This window comes from Chelonia mydas, chromosome 6 (genome assembly GCF_015237465.2).
Source record: "Chelonia mydas isolate rCheMyd1 chromosome 6, rCheMyd1.pri.v2, whole genome shotgun sequence".
Taxonomy (NCBI): domain Eukaryota; kingdom Metazoa; phylum Chordata; order Testudines; family Cheloniidae; genus Chelonia; species Chelonia mydas.
The window spans coordinates 42,701,308-42,724,590 of NC_051246.2; the positions used below are offsets into that span (position 1 = coordinate 42,701,308).

The window sequence follows — 23,283 nt, forward strand, 5'->3', positions numbered from 1 at the left end:
TAGTGTGGCTACATTAACTAGACAGTGAGTATAGGCATGTTAAGATTATTAAGTAAATCAAAAAGTAATGTTTTTGTAGTTATAAAGTGAAGTAGAAAAGAATTCCTTTGAAGACTGTTTTATATCTGACTTTTACAGAAGTGGTTTCAAAGAATCACAGCAAAATCTTATAAATACAGTTGATCATGTAGTTACATGCATTAAAACTGTATTTACATTTGAAAATGTGTTTGTATCATCTTTATAGAAGGTAATAGATACTGTAAGTCTTTTATCTTCTGCACTTTGTTATAAAAATGATAGGATAAAATTCCAGCACTACTAGAGAGATGTGTGAACTGTTACAGTTGATTTACATGAGCTTGCTTTTAATTTATCAATATGACAGTAAAGTTGACACTGAGTAAGCCCAGAAACATTAGAAGCACAATTATGACAGCATAAAAAAAACTTAATAGCATATTCCTATTATTTTTAAAGCACTTTTATTCAATTTCAGTAAACCAATAAAAATAAATTAAAGGGCAATCGGACATACACTAAATATTTGACATACCAACAGATGTGTTACAATTTTAAATTAAACCATGCAAATTATAGAAAAGGTTATTAAGCAAGTTTGAGTATATGCTGTGATGATAAAAGAAAAATTCTCTTTGGTTATACTGTAGCTTTTTCTTTAAGTACACTGGGATTTGATTGTGCTACATTTCATATTTCTCAGCTCTACACTTCATATTACTTTTTCAGCACATTAAAACTTATGCAGTGAAACTGAATAATGGCAAGTGTTTTTATACCCTTTTATAGCCATTTCTTTTTCATAACCTCCCCCTGTTTCCTGTTAGCTAAACTATAAGCACCTTTCTGTTAATTTATGAAAATTATTGTTGAGTGAGCACATTATCACTGATCTGTATGGCACTTTCAGCATGTTAGAAGCAAAGGTCCAAGCAACATAAAACACATCAAAATTCATTAATGTGATATTGATTATTTTTTGGATAATTAATTTTATTGCAGACCCTTGAAAGAGATAATGAGCTGCAAAGGGAGAAGGCAAAAGAAAATGAAGAAAAGTTCCTTAATCTTCAGAATGAGCATGAGAAAGCACTAAGAACTTGGAAAAAAAATGTAAGTTTAATAAATTAATTGTTAGTATATTAAAAGGGTTTTGAAATAGACATTTCAAATAATTCCTAAAACCCATGAAAATTTTGCAAAAATAATGTATGAAAAAGAAAATATTTTCTTTCCTGGACACTGCAAATCTGTGTCAAAAAATATTTTAAAAGGTAGATTTAGTAGAAACTCCATTTGACTTCTTCATTTTAGAAGGCTGGGCATCCATCTCTTTTGGGCCTAAACCACACTGGCCAAATGGAGGCTTTTGTTTTGTTTGTTTTTTTAATTTAACCTTAGCACTTAGATGTCGTTCCAGACTTATGCTTTTGTCAACCACTGCTTACATCTGAGGAATCCAGATGTTTCCTTAGCATCAGGGCCAGCTCCAGGCACCAGCTTTCCAAGCAGGTGCTTGGGGCAGCATTCAGAATGCGGCGGCAATTTGGTGGCAGCTCCGCCACTCTTCCCGCCATGGCAGCAGCAATTCAGCAGCGACTGCTTGGGGTGGCAAAATTGGTAGAACCGCCCCTGCTTAGCATGCACGAATACCAGGGGTTCTCAACCTTTTTCTTTTTGAGGCTTCCCCAACATGCGATAAAAATTCCATGGCCCACCTATGCCACAACAATTATTTTTCTGTATATAAAAGCCAGGGCCAGAATTAGGGGGTAGCAAGCAGGGCAATTGCCCGAGCCCCATGCCACAGGGGACCCCGCGAAGCTAAGTTGCTTAGGCCTCAGCACTGGGTAGCAGGACATGGGGCCCTGGGCCCAACCAGACTCTTGGTTGAGGACCACTGCACTAATGTATTTTGCATTTACATTGGCTGAATTATATTTCTATTACAAAACCTTGTCCTAGTACCTAAACTATTACAAAATATACCATTTGCATTTTCTAGATTGTATTCCTGTACATCAAAAAAATCATTTATAAATTATACATTAAATTATAAAAGTCTAGTGTAACCCCCTATAAATTGAAATTATGAAACTTTATTCAGATCAATCAATTTAAATACTGACCTACCCTCCATATTTGTTTTTAGTGGTACTTCTTTATATGTATTTTTAATCAAATATTCAATGGTTTCTAAAAAAACTCAGTAACAGCAACTTTGCAGTAAATTTGCAATAACAAATCAATTATAATATGAGATATTATACATACAAATGAGGAAGGGAAATAATTTGGGGTAAGATAATAAACTTTTCATGTTTTCAAGGTATTTATGAAAACATGGCAAACCATCAACAGTCTTTTTTATAGTTCTATCCTGGCTTTCCCTTGATCAATACATATGGCCCTTCTTGAAGAACTCTTACAGGTAGGTAACCTCCATTTCACTTTAGGGTGGAATAAAGACAGACTCTAACAAAGTAATTTTCCCTTCCTTGGTATTCACCCCAACTGTTCAGATTAGGCCACTTCCACCTTAATTGAATTGGCTCATTAGCAACCCCCACTTGGTAAGGCAACTCCCATCTTTTCATGTGCTAGAATATATATTCTGCTTACTGTATTTTTCACTCTATGCATCTGATGAAGTGGGTTTTAGCCCATGAAAGCTTATGCCCAAATAAATTTGTTAGTCTCTAAGGTGCCACAATGACTCCTCATTGTTTTTGCTGATACAGACTAACATGGCTACCACTCTGAAACCTAACAAACACAGTTACCGCTGTCCATGCATTTGAGTCTTACAAAATGTAATAAATGGTGACCAAAACCCAAGCTAGAGCAAGAAGAGGGTAAGAGATGATGGAAATGTGTCTAAAATCTGTGTGTTGAGTGTATGTCTCCTCAGCAATTAAATACCTGGGCTGACCTCGGTCAGCTGACTCAGGCATGTGGGGCACTCAGGCAGTAAAATGGCTGTGTGGATGTCTGGGCTTGGGCTGGACTCTGAGCTGTGGGACCCTGTGATGGGAGGGGAGGGTCCCAGTGCTCAGGCTCCAGCCTGATCCCAAATGTCTAAAAGCAATTTCTAGCTCCATGAGTCTATCAGCTGCCCTAGGCCAGCCATGACCATGCTGTGAGTCTTTTATTCCAGTGTAGACATACCCTGAGTGAAGGGGATAAGAAAATTGGCTGGTTTGGGTTATAGCATTCAGAGGCACCTGTCTTGTCATTTACTTCTGTTGTGAGGTTTCAGATGTTTTAGTTTTTTATTATAGTTTATCTTAATTTGAGAAACTGTTGATAGATCTGTAAAAATTATCTTTCGGGTTTCCATATGCAAAAATATTGGTATGTTCACTTGTTCTGTGACCCTTCAATGATTTCAGGAGGAAGACTTGAGAAGAGAAATGGATACTATTAAAAATGTGCTGGTATCACTTAAAGAAGCTTATGGTCATCTCCAAGACTGCCACCTTCTCCAACATAATGATCCAAGAACAGTCTGAAATTTACTGAGCATATAGTAGGTTTTTCCTGCTGGTCAAGCTACTTCTGTCCCTCCTGTTGGACCCAGACAATGTCCTGGGACCAAGGGTGCCTGCTTCATCCCAACCTCCAAACTCTCCATCCAACAGTATGGATGCTTCATGGTTGATGCCCACTGAAAAGTCCTGCTCCAAAGACATTCAAAACATGCTTCTGAATAGCAGAAAACCCTCAACTAGAAATACCTAGTTAAGTGGAAGCACTTCTCTATTTGATCTCAGAGGAAACGTGTATCTCCAGAACGAGCACCCTGGACCTCATACGAGACTCTTCTAAATCTAAAACAGCATTTGGCTATTAGCTCTCTAAGGGAGCATCTGGCAGCTATTTCGGCTTTCCACATATGGGTGGATAATAGATCCTTTTTTTCCCCAGCTCCGTCATCGCCCAATTCCTAAAGGGTTTGGCCAGATAGTAGCCTCAAGTATAAGACCCAATCCCTCCTTGGGATTGGAACTGAGTCCTAGCAAAATTGATGGGAAATCCCTTCAGACTCCTTCCAACTTGCTCCCTTCTTCACCTCTCTATGAAGGTGGCATTTCTATAATCGCAGTTACCTCAGCCAGAAGGTCAGGTGAGTTGAGAACTCTGGTGTCAGAACCTCTCTATACAGTTTTCCAGAAAGATAAAGTTTATAGTCACTCTTCACTGAAATTTCTTACAAAAGTAGTCTCCAATTTTTATGTTAACCAAGCAATCTATTCATTTTTTTATGAAACCCCATACACATAGGGATGAGGGAAAGCTTCACTCGTCAGTTGTCAGAAGGGCTTTAGTGTTCTACCTGAAGCATACTAAATCTTTCAGATCCTCTACGCAATTGTCTGTAGTGGTTAGAGAGCTAAGGGCCAATCAGTTTCCACTCAGAGAATCTCTTCCTGGATCTCTTTGGTCATTCACTAGCTAGCTAATACCATCCTACCAGGTAGAGCGTTGGAACATTCTACTAGCGCGCAGGCATCTTCTGCAGCTTTCCTGACACAAGTGCCGATTCTAGACATTTGTAAAGCAGTGACTTGGTCATCACTCCACACTTTCGTTTCCCATTACATAGCCTTTCCCATCAGTCCAGAAATGGTACTAGTTTCAGATGGGTTTCATCCCTTCCCATTTTTAGGGGGTGGACCTTCCCCCTTCAAGATAACGCTTTCTGCAGAGTATGCCAACCTCTCCAGGCTTCATACGGTGCTTTAATTCCTGATGGCCAAAGCAAGCTGGGGGCAGTCCAGACCAGTAGTTAAGTGTGTGTGTGTGTTTGGGTAACTAGCAGGTTAGTCCATATGGGATCCATATCAGCCCAAGATTCCCCTACTCATCAGATAGGGGAATTCCCTCCTGACACTTTAGAGAAAAGGGGAAGTTCCATCAAAGACAAGCCTGTGCCTCCCCCCCACCCCTCCCAGCCTGGTTTGAGCACCAGTGCCTTTCACATTGCCTCTAGTAACCATATTCGGAACCATACCGGGATCCTTGGGCTGCATATTGATAAATTTCCCATGCCCCTACTCTCTCGTGTCTCCCTCTGTAGTCCCCACTTTCTCCTACTCCACCTATCCCTCCTCCACTACCTCAGGCACCAGAGTCCAGTGAGCCAGGGCAGATAAAGGTGCTACTCTGCAAATAAATATTTCTTCATCTTCTACAGCTGATTACTTCAAACACTTCCAGGAGTTTAATGAAATGCATTGCAAATTCCCTAAAGATTCCCTTGGAAGAGGTCAGAGTTGCAGCATAAGCTCCTGGATATCCTTCGCTGGACTCTCTCTACCCGAGTTGCCCTGCCTATCAGTGAGGCCCTGTTGGGTCCCACCAAATCCATCTGGCATACCCCTGTGATATTATATCCCAGTTAAGGACTACAGATTTTTATTCACCCATCCAACACCAAACTTCCTGGTTGTGGAGACAATGAATATGACAGACAATACCACATGAAAGCCATGCCCTATAATACTGATCAGAAATGTCGATCTATTTGGCAGCAAGGCCTACTTGACTCTTCAATTTAGGATCACAAATTATCAAGCTGTCAGGACAAAGCACAATCACTCAAATTATGCCAAATTTATCACTTTTATTGAGTTGGCTAAACAGTGAGAGCTGTTTCAGGCTATTATCTATGAGAACCAACTATTAGCTAGAACATCTTTGCAGGCCTTATTTGACATGGCCTACGCTGCTGCTCAGTCTAGCTCCAGCTGGCTGAATTCCCAAGGGACATCTGAGCACCTTCCCTTCGATGGTCTCAAACCGTTCGCTGAAGCCACTGATGAATGATTGCACACCTTTAAGGATACATTGACATTCCTTGGGATTTGCATGCCTACAAGCAAATGAAAGTTTAGCAGATTCCAAATGGCATAAAGATCTTGCCCCGTTCCATTCTCAGGATTCCAGAGACTTTATGAATTGCTCAGGAAGAAATAAAGAATTCAGAGGAAGAAAGCATCTACATCTTCTGTATCCACTACTGAGCTCCTATCATCCTTTAAGCATTGGGTTTGATGAGCTGGTCAAGGGCCCAAAAGAACCCCACAAAATGGAGTTGCATCTACACCATTCCACCCACCTCCCACGCTATGGCAACCATCTCTCTCACTTTGAATCCGCATGGGAGAGAATTACTTCAGACAAATGGGTGCTGTAGGTTATCAGATTGGGGTACTACATCCATTTTACTTCACTGCCTGCTACCTATCCCCCTTTCTTCAGGGACCTCTCTCATGAGTACTGACCGCTTAAGGCAGGAAATTGACAACCTTCTGTGCGTAGAATCAGTTCCAGTTCAGCACAGAGGGAGGGGCTTTTACTCCAGTTGCTTTCTGGCCCCAAAGATGAACATGGGATGGAGGCTGATCTTAGATTTAAGACCCCCTAAACAATTTTGTGAAATCACAAACATTCAGGATGTTGACTCTTGCAGCTATATTCCATCGTTGGAACTAGGGGGTTAGATTTTGGCTCTTGGCCTTCAGGATGCCTACTTTCATACTGCAATTCACCTGTCTCACAAATGATTCCTGTGGTTTTTCATAAATCAGGATCACTTCCCTTTGGCCTTTTGTCTGACCCAAGAGTGTTCTCAAAAATATTGGCAGTGGTTGTACCTTACCTTTTAATGTTTCGCAATTATTTTCTTGTACCTTGATGACTGGCTACTCAAGGATTGATGAGGTTTTCACCACCACAAAGATGTCAAGGTTCCTGTTCCACAAGCTAGGTTTGCTGCTCGAGAAATCAACTTTAAGCCTGGTACAAACAATAGAGTTCATAGGAGCCTCCTTAGATGTGATATCAGCCAGGGCTTATCTTCCCTCCAACAAATTCTTGATAACAAATCTCACCTCAAAGATTCAAATCAGTCCACAGACATCTATAAGAAATTGTCTTCAACTGCTCAGACACATGGCAGCTTGCACCTTTATGATGCAACATGACAGGCTCTGCCTTCGATGTTTCCAGAGCTAGCTCAGGGACTGTTTATACTCCAAAAAAACAAAAAAAAACACCACACCCTGACCAAGTTGGTGTCATGTCAGTCTCTCCTCAAGTACAAGATTCTCTCAACCGGTGGAAAAACCATGACAATGTCTGTGAGGGGATTCCATTTGTTCTACCTCCTCCCTTCTGTCACCAAGACACATGCATCTCTGATGAGTGGGGGGTGCATTTGGGGACCCACACAACTCAGGGCAAGCGGTCTGCCCAAGAGACATGACTACACATCAACCTACTTGGGTTGTGGGCAGTCAGGAATGTCTGTATCCTTTTGCCTTTAATCAGAAATAGGTCCATAAAGGTCCTGATGGACAACAGAACATGCATGTTCTGTATCAGCTGACAAGGAAGAGTCAGCTCTTCTTCCATGTGCGCCAAAGCAAAAAAGCTCTGGAACTGGTGCACAGCCAATTTCAACCTTATCTCAGCAGCTTACCTCCCAAGGATACAAAACAGAATAGCCAACAATCTCAGCAGGCACTTCTCCCAGGACTACGTTTCGGATTTGGATTCTTAGATTCTCAGTGAAATCTTTCTGAGTTAAGGAGTACCAGAAATAGACCTCTGATACTGTTACCAACAACTTGAAATGCGAACACTTTTGCTTAAGGAGGGTCTTAGGCCCTCTCTCTTTACGAGACATTCCTTGTTCCATGGACAAGAGGCCTGCTATATGTACTTCCTCCAACCCCCGTTTCTGAAAATGATAAATAAAATCAAGCAGGACAAACCCAGGATCCTATTAATAGTTCCAGTGTGGCCCAGACATATATGGTATCCTTACATGATTCACTTAGCCATTTGTCAGGCAATTAGCCTTCCATCCATTCCTTATCTTCTTTCCCAAGATCCAATTGGATTCTTCACCCCAACCTGAAGATTCTGTGTCTTAAAACTTGACCCCTTGATGGCTCATGGGAATAGAGTGTACTTGTTCTGACAAGATACAACAGGTGTTACTGAACAGTAGAAAAGATTCCATGAAATATACTTACCTCCGCAGGTGGAAAAGGTTCAGCCTTTGGCATATCCAGACATGTATTTCATCTGCTCACTCTACACTCTCAGTTGTTCTAGATTACCTCCTAGAGCTGAAAAAGACAGGATTATCTATGGAGCTCTATCAGGGTCCACCTGGCAGCTAAAACAGCTTTTCATTTCCGGTTGAGAGTCTCAGTTTTTGCTCATCCCACAACTGTGAGGTTTCTCAGAGGACTGGAGGAACCTTTTCCCCCAAGTTAAGGGGCGAATTCTGATTTGAGATTTGAATTTAGTACTTAGATGTTTTATGGGTCCCTCTTTTTGAGCCAATGGCTACTTCTTTCCTCATTAATTGATCTTAGAAGATGGCCTTTCTGGTGGGTAGCACCTCTGCTTGAAGGGTTGGGAAAAGAAAGGCTCTGATTGTGGAGCATCCATTTACAATATTTTTCACGAACAAAGTTTCATTATGTCCACACCCTAAATTTTCATCCAAGGTGTTGTCCAAGTTTTACATCAACCAAGTTATCCATTTATTTTCCTAGAGCCACACCAGTCTACAGAAGAGATGTTAGGAGAGCTTTAAATTTTTATTTGGACAGAACTAAATGATGTAGAAAATTATCCAGACTGTTTGTGTCCATTGCAGATAGATCTAAACGTTCATCGATTTCCACCCAGAGACTCTACAGGTAGATTTCTGATTGCATTATATTGTGCTATAAATCTGCAGACATACAGACTCTTCCTGGGGTGTTGGCTCATTCCATGATATCTCTGTCTATATCTATGGCTTTACTTAAGAGTGTTCATATTCTGGACATTTCTAAGGCACCACTTGGATCTCCACACCACAGGTAGCATGTGAACCACTGGGTGGGGGAGGCTAGCTCCCAGCCCTGCACCTTCCACCCAAGGCCCCTTCCTTTCCATGCCCCACACCAGAGTCCCCACCACCATAGCCGCCAGGCCCCTGCCCCAGGCTACCTCCCTGGAGCACGGGGAGGGCGGGTGGTGCAGCCGCAGCCCCAGAGCGACGGGAAGCTGGGTGGCGCGGTCCAAGATGGGACCACCCCACAGGGAAACTGGACTCCAGCTGCACGGAGCAGGAGGGGTGGGGGTCTAGGGGCAGTGTGTGGGCGGAGCCACGCCTGGCTGTTTGGGGACGCACAGCCTCTGCAGCCTATGATACCCATCGTCCATGCTCCACACACATCTTTTCCAAACATTAGGCAGTGATCAAGTCTTCTAGATCAGAGGCAGCTGTTGGAAACACAGTCTTGGACTGGGCTCTGCAGCCTCCCCTCCAGCTGAGGGTTCTGCTCAGTAGGTCACCTGAAGTGGAGCTCCCATAGGTATACTACTTGAAGAGGAGGCAGTTACTCACCTTGTGCAGTAACTGGAGTTCTTTGAGATGTGTCCCTCTTAGGGTGCCCCACTGCCTGCCTTCCTTTTCCTCTGCTTTGGAGTTGTCTCTGGCGACTATGAAGTAGAAAAGGAATTAAGGGCTGTTCACCCATGCAGTCTTATATAGCCTTGGAGTGGGGCACAGGTGCATGCTGAACGGCATTACTACCAAAAATCTCTGATTAAAGGCACGTGGGGTCTGAGCACACCTGAAGTGGAACACCCACCCGGACACACATCTCCAAGAACTCCAGTTACTGCACAGTGGAAGTAACCTTCCCTTTCATTAAAAAGAAAGTATTTCTCACTCTCATGGTTGATGAGAATAGCTTAAAAATGTGACAGAAGTGCACCCTAATGTCTCCAAAACCAAGAGGCAAATAAAAAGAATGCAATGCTGTTCTCCCCACCCCCAACCCAAGTTGTGATTTTAAAGCCTTTTTCATGACTTTTGGGGCCTGACTCATGATTTCTGAATGTTTGAGTTTGGCTATACTGGGAATGGGAGGAAAAGATGCAACAGACTAGAGTAATAGAGGGAGAGGCAGGCAATGTGCGAAGAAGGAGAGGAGAAGTCAAACAAATCCATAGGAATGGAGGAAAAACAAGATATCAGACCCCAAGATGGAAAAAGTCAATGGAGTTGTGGCTCTAGCCTATAGAAAAAAGTAAATAGAAATGTCTTTTTCAGGGACAAAAGGAGACTTACAAAGAAAGCAAATGGTTTCCGAAGAAAAAGTGTTTGTGTAATTAGCAATTGCCTGCTCTCTTCAGTCGACTTTTTCTGCCCTTGCTTATTATTGGACAGGTCATTTGGGATCGTCTGATGAAGCTCTGTCCTCTTTAGTGACCAAGTCCGCAAATTTTATTCACACTTCTTCCTTTGAAAATTCTTCTAATATTTACATCATGCAGAGTTGTCTATCTGAAAAGCCTAGTAGTCCAATAACTTGCCTGCTGAATATAGCTTGTGGGCCCAATACACTGCTATATGTAAGAAAAGAAACTTAATTTAATTTCAAAAGAATGACTCCTGATTTACAGTGGTGTAGTAAAAAAGTGAATCAGGTCCTTCCTGTTAAATCTAATCTGAAACTTTAATAAGTTACCTGAATATATTTTATCTCTAATTAATAAATTAACTATATCTTCCATTTTATGACAGACTAGTCCGAAAGAAAATGAGTGTACACAATCTACAATCCAAAATGATAGTATTTCTGGTCCTGGACAAGACAATGACATTGAAGTAAAAAATATTGTAGGCTGCTCTTCAGACATTGATAAAGTACAGACCGAACAAAGTAATGGAAGTGGATGCACTGAAGCGACATATAACATTGTTGCCAAAGGTATAAATACTCAAATACACAATATGATGAGAGAGATTCAGCGCCCAAAATCAAATATTATCATATAAATTAATGAAATTCTTGGTGTCAGTAGGTGCCACTTTGTGTAAAGAACACAAAGCTCTGAGTATAGGCACAATCCTTCCTAGAGCTGCTTTCCTCACTCAAGTATGATTTGCATGCTCCAGCATCCCTTGTGGTGCAGTGTTTTTTCTGTGCCGATGTGAGGATAGGTTTGGAGAAACTTGCTTATCCCCAGCTATAGTAGAGGAGCATAAGGAGGGAGACACTCTTCCCTTCTATCTGTACACGCTTGCAGGAGATAGGGTTGCAATAGCTCAATATGTAATGGTATAACTACTATTCCATGCAGGCCACAAACACTTATGCTTCATAGAGCTCTCTAAAACTTTTTTTTTTTTTTTTTTTTAGTTTTTTAAACCTGCCCATGAAATGGTACTTACCTAAGCTCAACCTCCAAAATGACAACAATGGAAAGTCAAAACTTTAAGAGCTTCATAACTATATGGTGGTTTATTGAATCTTCTTTTTTCTTGCTATCTAATAGAAACGTTCATAGCATTGGAGTTTACTTACAGTGAACAGCTTCTGTAAGTATCAGATGCCTTAGCTTTTCTTCATTGTTTAGCCACCCAAAAATGATGGCATATTCCTATGGTATGAACACTGTCCTTTAAATAGGGTTGATGAGTTATAGATCAGCAGGATTAAGAGAAAAATTACACTAGTAAACTAGTGACTTTATTTAAGCTAAATGTAGGATTAAAAAAAATCTGAAGAAATTGTTTAAGTTAAATATCTAAATATGTGGCTATAAGCAATTTAATTGCAGAGACTATTATCAGCTATTCTGGCAAATACCAAATAGGATAGTATTACAACCAAGTCATAGAATACTTAAGTTTCATTTTTTTTAAAACAGGCAAAAATGTAAGTATATTGTTCTGTTTGAATATTATATTTTCTAAAGTACATGAATACAATATTTGTCTCTTTCTGATATTTAGAACTTTCTGATATTTAGAAAAAATTGTAACTATTTCACGTATGAGGAAAATGAACATTAATGAAAATATCAATACATCTTTGTGAATTGCATTATGCAAAAACCAAAACATTTAACATTCAGATGTTTTTGTCACTAATATTTTTATCTTAATAGATTTACGACTTCTTGAAAACTATAAGGATGATTTTAACGTTGCTAGCCACTGTGAAGAAAAGCAAAGGGAGGCTTCTCCAGGCAAAACCCTCTGCACAGATATTGATTTAATTATTCAAGGACAGACCGCGGCAGAATGTATTGCTGAGTGCAAAGAGAGAGCAAATATAGGAAAAACAGACAAAACGTTCTTGGAGAAAAACAATGCAAGTTCAGAACTAAAGCCACAGGACAGATCTTGTTCATTGGCAAAACTCCCAGAGAACACAAGAAAGATGCTCTTTGACAATACTGAGGAATTTGGTGTCTGCAGTATGGATGCAGGTCAACAGACAGACTCCAGCAAGCATACATTTGGCAATGCTTCAAATGAATTAGTTTATAATACAAATGATAAGGCAGATCCCACACAGGATGACAAAGGTGTCTTTATAAATGAAGCACCAAGCAAAGAATCCAGACAGGTTATTGGCATAGAAGACAGTCCTGTAACTGAGAGAACAGCAGCCAACCACCAAACCATGGCTGAATTTAATTTTGCCATCCCGTCTCAGGTTACAGAAAGTAGTCATACAAAGTTTCAGAAATGCCACTTACAGGAGTCTAATGACGTTTACTTAGATAATAAACAAGACAAAACACAACCACTTCATCTGTTAAATGGAAGCACCAGTGGCATATCCTCAGATATATTTCAATTTAAACAGATTCTTACAGATATTCAAGAAAAACACAACAGTGACACTGCAAGCACAACTAATGGAAACTGTGCACTGAACGGTACTTGTGATGCTCCAGTTCTGCCTACTACTTTCTGTGATAATGCAAGTGTGAACACGGACAATACAAAAGAAAATAACACTAATATGTCTCTGTTAGAGAATTTCAAATTAAGAAGTGAAAAAGCAGATAAATGGACAAATCTGAATGATCTGCATAGCAACCAAAATAACCTGGACATTTCTAGACAGACAGAAACTGATACAAATACATATGCATGCACAGATGATGTTTTGCCTCTGAACACGGAAAATATATGTGCTTCTCAGACTATTATTCATAAAAAAATGGTTAGAAACAAAATTACCACCGATAAACAAATATCCTGTGAAAAAGTTCATACAAATGATTTTCAGATACCCAAAATGAAGGATGGACAATCCCTTGTGATTAATGATAATGCACTAGAGAATACATTGTTAAGGGCGAAAAGAGAGTCATTAAATAATACAGTTCCAGGAGAGAAAATTGCTGAAGGTCGCCTGGAAGAATCATGTTCTTTACTCATAAGGACATCTGGAGATTTAGTAAACCGAAGTGGAAGGTCATCCTTTGATCTTTCAACTTCAGATAAAAAAACTGAGAAAACGCCAGTATACTTAAGTTTTTCAGATCTCAGTCCTTGGCTGAGAGTAAATCAAGTTGAAAGTCAAACAGCGTGGGCTTCAACTTCCGAAGAGCCTTTCCATTTGAAAGAGAAACTACTACGTATATCAGAAAACAAAAAGATTCTTTCAAAAGCACAGAGTCAAAATCTGAGCATAAATGCTGTCATGAAAGAAACAGGACTAGGTAAGAGAAATAATTATTTACATTTTAAAGTATAAGAGGAACATAATAGTGACTAGAAAAGGAGGACTTGTGGCACCTTAGAGACTAACAAATTTATTTGAGCATAAGCTTTCGTGAGCTACAGCTCACTTCATCAGATGCATTCGAAGTGAGCTGTAGCTCACAAAAGCTTATGCTCAAATAAATTGGTTAGTCTCTAAGGTGCCGCAAGTCCTCCTTTTCTTTTTGCGGATACAGACTAACACGGCTGCTACTCTGAAACCTGTCATAATAGTGAATATGTATGTAGGAAAAAATTAAATATGGAAGTTCTCTGTTCAATGTAAAGTAGTATCAGAGAGGAAAAATGTAAACCTTTTGATAATTTTAGCTATTATCTTTGAAACTTAGATTTGCCCTACTAAGATGTTGAGATTTCTCAACTAACCCACATTATAGATGCAACTAAGTGACCTATTCTGTGTTTATTCTATTATCTGAATAAATAAACTTTATCCCTTCCCTCCCTTTGTAAAACAAAATCAGTGCCAGGATAACTAAATGTAATTCTCATAGGAATTTCTATAGCAATCATTATCATTACTGCTCAGAGACCTAGACCTCAATCCTGCATCATGATCCCCTAATGTGGATAGCTGCATCCATGCTAATGGACTCTGATGCAAGAGGGACCCAATTATAAAGGCTAAACACAGTACTAGTTTGGGGATAAGAGTGTGACCATGGGAGGTGCTGAGTACCTCTTGGAAATTTTTCACTGCCCTCAGCTCTCACAAAAATGAATTGTAGTTGTAGGGTGCTCTGTGCCTCTTAGAATTGGGCCCATAAATAGCTTGTTTGATTATATTAGTGTATGTCATTAATCCAGATAAAACTCACGCGCACAAAATAAACAGAACATGGCAAAAAATGAGAAAGGAGAAGATTCTATCCTTTGATGCTTTTGGCAGAGAAAAACAGATGTGCCCATTAGAAGGTTTTCACGGCTTTTTTCTTTAACTTCTATTGTGACAATTTGGTGATTATTTGCTGAACAATATTATGCATACACAAAAGCTGGGTGAATAACAATATGAACTTTGTTATAAACATCTGTAAACTTACTCTAGTAAAATGTGAAGAAATAAAGCATATATTGTAGATGTAATTTATTTTGCAATAAATCTACCAATTAGATTTGATTATTTTAATGAGAAGTGCTGTTTTTAAACTCCAAATAACCTTTTATCAAGATAGCAGTTAGAGGTAATTTTTGTTTCTCTATGTTAAAAAAAAAAAAAAAGTATTATTTTTACAGCATCCAAAATTGTGCTAGGTGTTTTAGAAAAGAAAATAAGACCTATTGGGTAAAATTTTCAAATGCACTTAAATGATTTAGGTGCTTAAGTCCCAGTGACTTCCTCCCAAAGTTACCTCAGCACTTTTGAAAATGTTATCCTTAGTCACTGCCCCGAAGTATTTATGATTTTAAAAAAGCAAACAAGACACAACAAGAAAAAACAAACAAACAATGAAGGAAATAGGGGAAAAGAAAAACTAAATTTGTAAAAATAAGGTCACGTGGGTACATATGATTGTTATGCACGTCTTGGCGATTTCTGATATCTCTGTATGCCTGGATTTGTGCATGTAATATTTTTGTATTGATAAGCTATACCTCTAATTATTGAGTGACAGATTAGTGGTTCCAGTAAATACATCATTAGGCCTGAATGGCCCTTCGACAGAAGAATCCATGAGCTATAGTAGGAGGAGAACTAGATGGTCATTCTCTGGCAGGTTTCCATCTTTCTCTGACACACACACCCACCACCTCTTTATGGAATGAGCCACAATTCCACCTTTAAATCCCATTGCCCTCTGCTTAGGGGCTATTATGTATCTGCATTGGGGCTCTAGAGACCCAGGAAAACTCCCTTCCTCTGCACCCTGGCAGCAGAGCGCCAATAAGATATGCTAATAGGGCTCCTTCAAGCCAAAACTATCCTAAAGTCCCTGTTAAAGGGAATTTCCCCCTACACGGATGGGACTGTAGAAGAGTTAATATAGCCTCATGCTGTATCAACTTCGTCAGATATAATCTACAGAAGTGTGGGTGGGTGGGGAATGATAAAACCCAGTCTCTCCATCCCTCAGCCTGTCTGCTCCCTGTGCATAGATTCCAGCTCTGCTAACAGCCCTCAGTAAGGTCCCAAGAAAGGAGTACAATGTTTTTCTTTGAACAAATCTCCCTGAAATTATCTGGGCCTGAGTTAATACAAATTTTCAACCAAATAACCCAATTACAGAAATTACTGTATTAATAAACAGAATAGGAAGTTTTAATTTTAAATAAAAGATAGCTCATAAATTAAAATTGATCATCGTAATGTAGGCCCCAGCCATGAATCCACAGGGGTGGACCATTGCAGAGTCCCACTGACTTTACTGAGACTCTGGGCAATGGAGGTTCTTTAAGTGAGTAGCTCTTCATGGGCATAAGGTTCGACCTCTGTCTCATTGCAAAGCCACAGCCTGATCTCTTAAAAACTAAATTCTAAGTAATATTTATATTATGGTAGCCTCCAGAGGCCCTGAGCAAGATCAAGATTTCATTGGTTGTCTTTATATTGGTACAGAACTTATTGGTACACAAATGTGCCTTAGAACAGTTGTTCTCAACCAGGGGTACACATACCCTTCAGGACATAGGCGCCAACTCTGTGGGTGCACCAGGGCTGGGACAGAAGGGGGAAGAAGTGGAGTGGGGGAGTGGCTTGAGCACCGTTCGGGAACTCAAAGTCGGCACCTCTGCCTGGGGGTACGCAGAGGTCTTCAAGGGAATACATCAACTCATCTAGATATTTGCCTAGTTTTATAACAGGCTACCTAAAAACCATGAGCAAAGTCAGTCCAAACTAAAATTTCATACACACAGTGACTTGTTTATACTGCTTTATATACTATACACTGCAATGTCAGTACAATATTTATATTCCAATTGATTTATAATTACATGGTAAAAATGAGAAAGTAAGCAATTTTTCAGTACTAGTGTGCTGTGACACTTGTATTTTTATGTCTGATTTTGTAAGCAAGTAGTTTAAGTGAGGTGAAACTTGGGGGTATGCAAGACAAATCAGACTCCTGAAAGGGATACAGTAGTCTGAAAAGGTTGAGAGCCACTGCCTTAGAATATATCTACACTGCAATTAAAAACCCATGGCTCGCCTGTGACAGCTGACTCGGGCTCACAGGGCTCAGACTAAGGGGCTGTTTAATTGCAGTGAAGACATTCAGGCTTGGACTGGAGCCTAGCCTTTTGGATGCTGCGAGCTGGGAGGGTCCTAGAGCCCAGGTTGCAGCCCGAGTCCGAACGTCTACACCACAATTAAACAGACCCTTACCTGAGCCTTGCAAGCCTGAGTGAGCTGTCACAGGCCAGCTGCAGACGTCTAAGGCTATGTCTACACTAGAGACCTTACAGTAGCATTGATGCAGTTGTGCTGCTGTAAGATCTCCCATGTAGCCACTCTATGCCAATGGGAGAGAACTCCCCCACCAGCATAATTAATCCACCCCCACATAGCGCTGTCCATACTGGTACTTCTGTCGGTGTAATTTGTGTCAGTCAGGGATGTGTTTTTTCTAAATGCAGACAGTTCACATGGAAATCTAAATGTATTGTGGTGGAAGGTGTTAATAGCTGCCATCAAGGGGGTCTTTGATCTATAGATAGTCACAGAAATCAAACACCTCTGCCCTGGCTTTCTGTATTAGCCAACATTAAACCTCCTGCTTTCCATCAAGATATAGCCATAGCATGAGAATTTAAATTCACCGAAGGCTACCCTGAACTTCTCATCCAGCAGATAATGGATAACATATCCCAACAATGCCTGAAATCACGAAAACCACTATGGACAACATATGACCACTTCATGTTTCTAGATCTGGTCAGGGAACGGCAAATGTCTGGACCTCATCTACCGTTCCAAACAAGCAGGTTATTACTGATCCGACAAGCCACCCTCCCAGTTTTCACCAGCCACGCAGACTTTGGACCACATTGAACTGCATCCAACAAACCATGGGAGATGCGGCTACTTGATGTACAAGTGTAAAATGAAAGACTTTCCTTTGCACTACTGTGGTGAGAACATCTAAACCATCAAACATATCATAACGCAGTGCCCCAGATATAGATTGAGAGGTGAATTGGATGATATCCACAGTGTCACAGAGGAAACCTAGAAATAGCTTATGGACCTACAACTGCATCTATAGAATGTTGCTCTGCAAATACCATATGTGAGAGAGCATCACAGATCTCATTAAAGTTGATGTGTGTGCTAAGTACCTTTCAACAGTAGGAAGCCACTGCCCAAGGCAATGGGTGCATGGCAAGGCCAATCAGCAGCCAAGGCACATAGGCTGAGTGAGGGGTTTTCTTGGGACTGTTTGAAGGAAAAAAAAAAAAAAAAATCAGAAGATAGAGGATTGACTGGTTCCAGCTTGTCCCTGTGTGTGGGGGTAGAAAGCCACAGATGTGAGAGAAGTGCTGGTGAGCATGGCCCTGGGAGGAACACAAAGACAGAGGTTATTTTGGGCACAATACTCACTGAAAAGGCAGACTTCAATTTCTGAGCAAGGAAACTGCCTACTATGTTTAGGGAAACAAGGTTTTATGTATGTTCTTTTTAGAGTAACAGCCGTGTTAGTCTGTATTTGCAAAAAGAAAAGGAGTACTTGTGACACCTTAGAAACTAACCAATTTATTTGAGCATTATAAATTGGTTAGTCTCTAAGGTGCCACAAGTACTCCTTTTCTTTTTTATGTTCTTTGTAAATAGGATTGCAACAAAAAAGCACCTGACTCATCATCAATTTTTCCTCCTTAAGGAAGGACGCCCTGAATATTGGCCAACTGCTAAAGTCAAAAAAGGGTAATAATATCAATGAAAATTTTATGGCCAGTAGGGTTAAGGAAAATCAGAAGAAATTCATGAAATATAGCAGGAACAAAGGAAATCCAAACACTGATACAGGTCTCAGAGTAGATAAGGATGATAAAATTGTCAATCATGAAGCAGAAAAGGGGTAACTATTCAATTGATATTTCTGTTCTGTATTTGGACAGAAGCAGGGTGATGTATTCGTATCTTAAAACGATAAGGAAATATTTTCTGTGCCGTCAGTAACAAGGACGTATGTAAAACAGCAGCTATTAAATTGTTTTAAATGGACAGGATTGGATAACTTGCATCCATGAATATTAAAAGAATTGTCTAAGGATTGCTCTCAACAATTAATGATGATTCCCATTATTTCAAGATTTGTTAAAGTTCAAGGACTGGAAAAAAGTTGATGTTGAGTAATTATTTTAAAGGGTAAATGGGATGACTAGATAACTTTAGGCTGGTTATCCTGACACTGATCCCAGACAAAACCATGGAAAGGCAGAAATGGGACAAAATCAGTAGAGGATTAAGTATGGCAGCGTGATTAATGCTAATCAGCATGGAAAATAGGTCTTGTCAGACAAATGTGATATTGGTTTTAATGTGATCATGTTTGTTTGATAAAGTCATTGTGTTGGCATAATATACTTACATGTCTGTCAGGTATCTGACTTAGTCCCACATGATGATAAAATTAACACTAAACAAAAACTATACAAAATCATTGTACTATATTCAAAGGATTAAAAACTGGTTAACTGGTAGGCTTCAAAAAACTAATTAGAAATGGGGTATTATCCTATGGTTAAAACAACGAGGAGTCCTTGTGGCACCTTAGAGACTAAAATTTATTTGGGCATAAGCTTTTGTGGGCTAGAACCCACTTCAGCAGATGCATGGAGTGGAAAATACATGAGCAGGTATAAATACATGAAAAGATGGGAGTTGCCTTACCAAATGTGAGGTCAGTCTAATGAGACAATTCAATTAACAGTAGGATACCAAGGGAGGAAAAATAACTTTTTTAGTGATAATGAGAGTGGCCTATTTCAAACAGTTGACAAGAAGGTGAGAGTAACAGTAGAGGGAAATTAGTATGGGGGAAATTAGGTTTAGGTTTTGTAATGACCCAACCAGTCCCAGTCTTTATTCAGGCCTAATGTGGTGGTGTCCAGTTTGCAAATTAATTCCAGTTCTGCAGTTTCACGTTGAAGTCCGTTTTTGAAGTTTTTTTGTTGAAGAATTGCCACTTTTAGGTCTGTTATTGAGTGAACAGGGAGATTGAAGTGTTCTCCTACTGGTTTTTGAATATTATAATTCCTGATGTCAGATTTGTGTCCATTTATTCCTTTACGTAGAGACTGTCCAGTTTGGCCAATGTACATGGCAGAAGGGCATTGCTGGCACATGATGGCATATATCACATTGGTAGATGTGCAGGTGAACGAGCCCCTGATGGTGTGGCTGATGTGGTTAGGGCCTATGATGTTGTCCCTTCAATAGATATGTGGACAGAGGTGGCACCGGGGTTTGTTGCAGGGTTTGATTCCTGGGTTGGTGTTTTTGTTGTGTGGTGTATAGTTGCTAGTGAGTATTTGCTTTAGGTTGGGGGGCTGTCTATAAGCAAGGACTGGCCTGTCTCCCAAGGTCTGCAAGAGTGAGGGATCGTCCTTCAGGGTAGGTTGTAGATCCTAGATGATGCGCTGGAGAGGTTTTAGTTGGGGGCTGTAGGTGACGGCTAGTGGCATTCTGTTACTTTCTTTGTTGGGCCTGTCTTGTGGTAGGTAACTTCTGGGTAGCCTTCTGGCTCTGTCAATATGTTTCTTCAATTCACCAGGTGGGTACTGTAGTTTTAAGAACGCTTGATAGAGATCCTGTAGGTGTTTGTCTCTGTCTGAGGGATCGGAGCAAATGCGGTTGTATCTTAGAGCTTGACTGTAGTCAATGGATCGTGTGATGTGGTCTGGATGAAAGCTGGAGGCATGTAGGTAAGTATAGCGGTCAGTAGGTTTCCGGTAAAGTGTGGTGTTTATGTGACCATCACTTATTAGCACTGTAGTGTCTAGGAGGTGGACCCCTTGTGTGGACTGGTCCAGGCTGAGGTTGATGGTGGGGTGGAAATTGTTGAAATCCTATGATTGTGTTTCTAGTGGGATCCCACAAGCATTATTCTTGGCCCAATGCAATTCAATATCTTTATCAATTATGTGGAAGAACATAACTACTGTAAAAATTACAGATGACACATACATTGATGGAGCAGTAAATAATGATGACAGGCCTATAAATGTTATAAAGACCAAGTTAGAACACCTGGAAAAGTGGGCTCATTTGAATAAAATGTTTTAATACAGCCAAATGCAAGGTCAAGTATCTAGGAACAAGGAATGTAGGTCACAAATTAAAGATGGTAGTTCGTATCCTGGAATGCAATGAAACTGAAAAGAACTTAGGGGTAATGTTGAATAAGCAACAGAATACGAACCTCCAGTTAGGTATAATTGGGGAAATATTGAGGCAGTGAGATAGTATTACCTCTGTATATGGCATGAGACAATACTGGAATACTGTGTCCAGTTCTGGGGCTCACACTTCAATAAAGATGCTGAAAAACTGGAAAGAGTTCAGAAAGAGCTACAAGATGCCTCATCTGGCACCAGCGCAACCAATACGGACAAGATCCCTGTCCCTCCAGCACTGACACCAGGATAATCAATACTAGTGGAATCCTGCCTCTCCAGGGACCTCCGCATATCGGACGTACCGGAGTCCCTGCTTCTCAGTACCGGGACCTATGTACTGAGCCTGTGCTTAGCATGGGAATATGCCATGCCATGCTCCTCCGCTCTCTAGTGAGGGTTCAGACCGCGAACCAGAGGAGGTGGCATCACAATACCCCACTCAGGCCCCATATGGTGCTCAGAATCAACAAAGCCCTAAAATATGCCCTCAGGGGGCCCCACCACCACCATCCTGGTTCAGCCACTCATGGGCACCACCGCCAGGATCCATGTCTCCCGACTGGCCCTATTGGGACCCGTGGGCAGCATATCACTGGCATGCCTCTCAGGCTTCAAGCCTCACCTGAGAACCCTCAAGACACCCCCCCTCGGCCGCAGCATCCAGAGCTTCAGAGCCTCCACAAGACATTATAGAGAAACAGGAGGGTGGTGCCGAGGAAGAACTGACACTGAGGACCATATTCTCCTTCTCCACAGGTGAAGCAGTAATGCCTTCCCCACCATCTCTGGAAGATAACTAGTCTCTTCCAGGAGTTAGCAAAGAGTTGCAGACGCTCTCCAAATACCACTGGAAGTACACTCACCATTGACTCCTTGACTTGACATATTCCATTCTAGCTCCTCCTCAAAGATCGCCCCTCCCTATTAAACCACCTTAAACTCAGCAAGAACCATACAGCAAACCCCAGTGTTGGTAGTGCCTACCTGCCAGTGGGCAGACAAAAAAAAATATGTCCCCGCCAATTAATCTGAATTCCTCTTTTGCCAGGTTCTGCTCAGAACACATCCAACCTCCCTGTTTCACATGAATCAATTGAGTCACCTTCCAATTTTTTACCCCAAGCCTCACCAACAGGGAGGCTGTATTGCATACACTAGATGTCAGGAGAGCCCTGGTCTTCTACCTGGACAGGTAAAAGGCCTTCAGGAAGTCCCCTAGGGTTTTCCGCTCCATTGTGGAAAGATCCCAGGGCTCAGCAATATCAGCCCAAAGGCTCTCCAAGTAGGTCTCAAATTGCATCAGACAGTGTTACCAAGCTTGCAACATGACCGCTCCAGACTCTATTCATACACATGCCACAAGGTCAATCTCCTCATTTTCACCTTCTTCCAGAATAGCCTTATCTCAGAGAGCTGTAGAGCAGCGACATGGGCATCAGTCCACACTTTCGCAGAACACTATGTGATCACTGGGGACTCCGCCTCCAATGCCATCTTCAGCTCCACAGTGCTGTCATCTGTAACTGACCTGACTCTGAAGTCCCAGCCGTCCAGAAGGGGTACTGCTCAGGAGTCACCTATCGTGGAGCACCCATAGGGACACTACTCAAAGAAGTTACCTTGTGCAGTAATGATGGTTCTTTGAGATATGTATCCCTATGGGTGCTTCGCAACCCACGCTCCTCCCCTGTACTTCAGAGTTCTTGTCAATGAGTCTGCTGTAGAGAAGGAACTGAGTGGGGGTAGCTTTTATGTGCTGGCTAGTCTCATGGTACAGCCAGAGCAGAGAGAGCACATGTGGAGGCCTAATGGACACTGCTACTGAAGTCTCCAATCAGCAGCACAGGGACGCAAACACACCCACAGTGGAGTACCCATAGGGGGACACATCTCGAAAACCCATAGTTACTGCACAAGATGAGTAACTTCTTTTCAGCCATTTGGTCCTTCTGCAGCACCGGGTATTCACCAAATGCTAGACAGTCACACCAAGGGTGGAATCCATGTGGACAACGGATCTCAAAGAAATACAGGCACTGTAGGGTAAGTAACTACAAAACTTTTACACATTTATACATCTGGTTAGATTAGAAGATGATGTAGCCATATGGGATACCTGACTTCAATTCTCAATACAAATGCATTGCTCTCAGACTGGTGCATTGCAGAAATAGTTAACGGCCTATGTGAGGGAATTCCTTATCCCACTCAATCACAATTCTGCCAGTGAATTAGGGAGTGACATTGATAGGTTCCAGAGAGCAGCCACAACACATGATCTCCAGGGTGAACTGGGATGAACTGGGAAATAGTAG

General features: G+C 41.1%; 1 protein-coding gene across 1 annotated transcript in view; it reads left to right on the forward strand.

Moving 5' to 3' along the window:
• The window catches only part of CCDC73 (coiled-coil domain containing 73), a 154,448-nt gene that overhangs the window by 118,529 nt on the left and 12,636 nt on the right, over positions 1-23,283 (forward strand). Inside the window, exons 13-16 of the mRNA XM_043548532.1 lie at positions 1,024-1,134; positions 3,414-3,527; positions 10,625-10,811; positions 11,995-13,566. Coding sequence (XP_043404467.1) covers positions 1,024-1,134; positions 3,414-3,527; positions 10,625-10,811; positions 11,995-13,566 — 1,984 coding nt within the window. The remainder of the gene's footprint in view (positions 1-1,023; positions 1,135-3,413; positions 3,528-10,624; positions 10,812-11,994; positions 13,567-23,283) is intronic.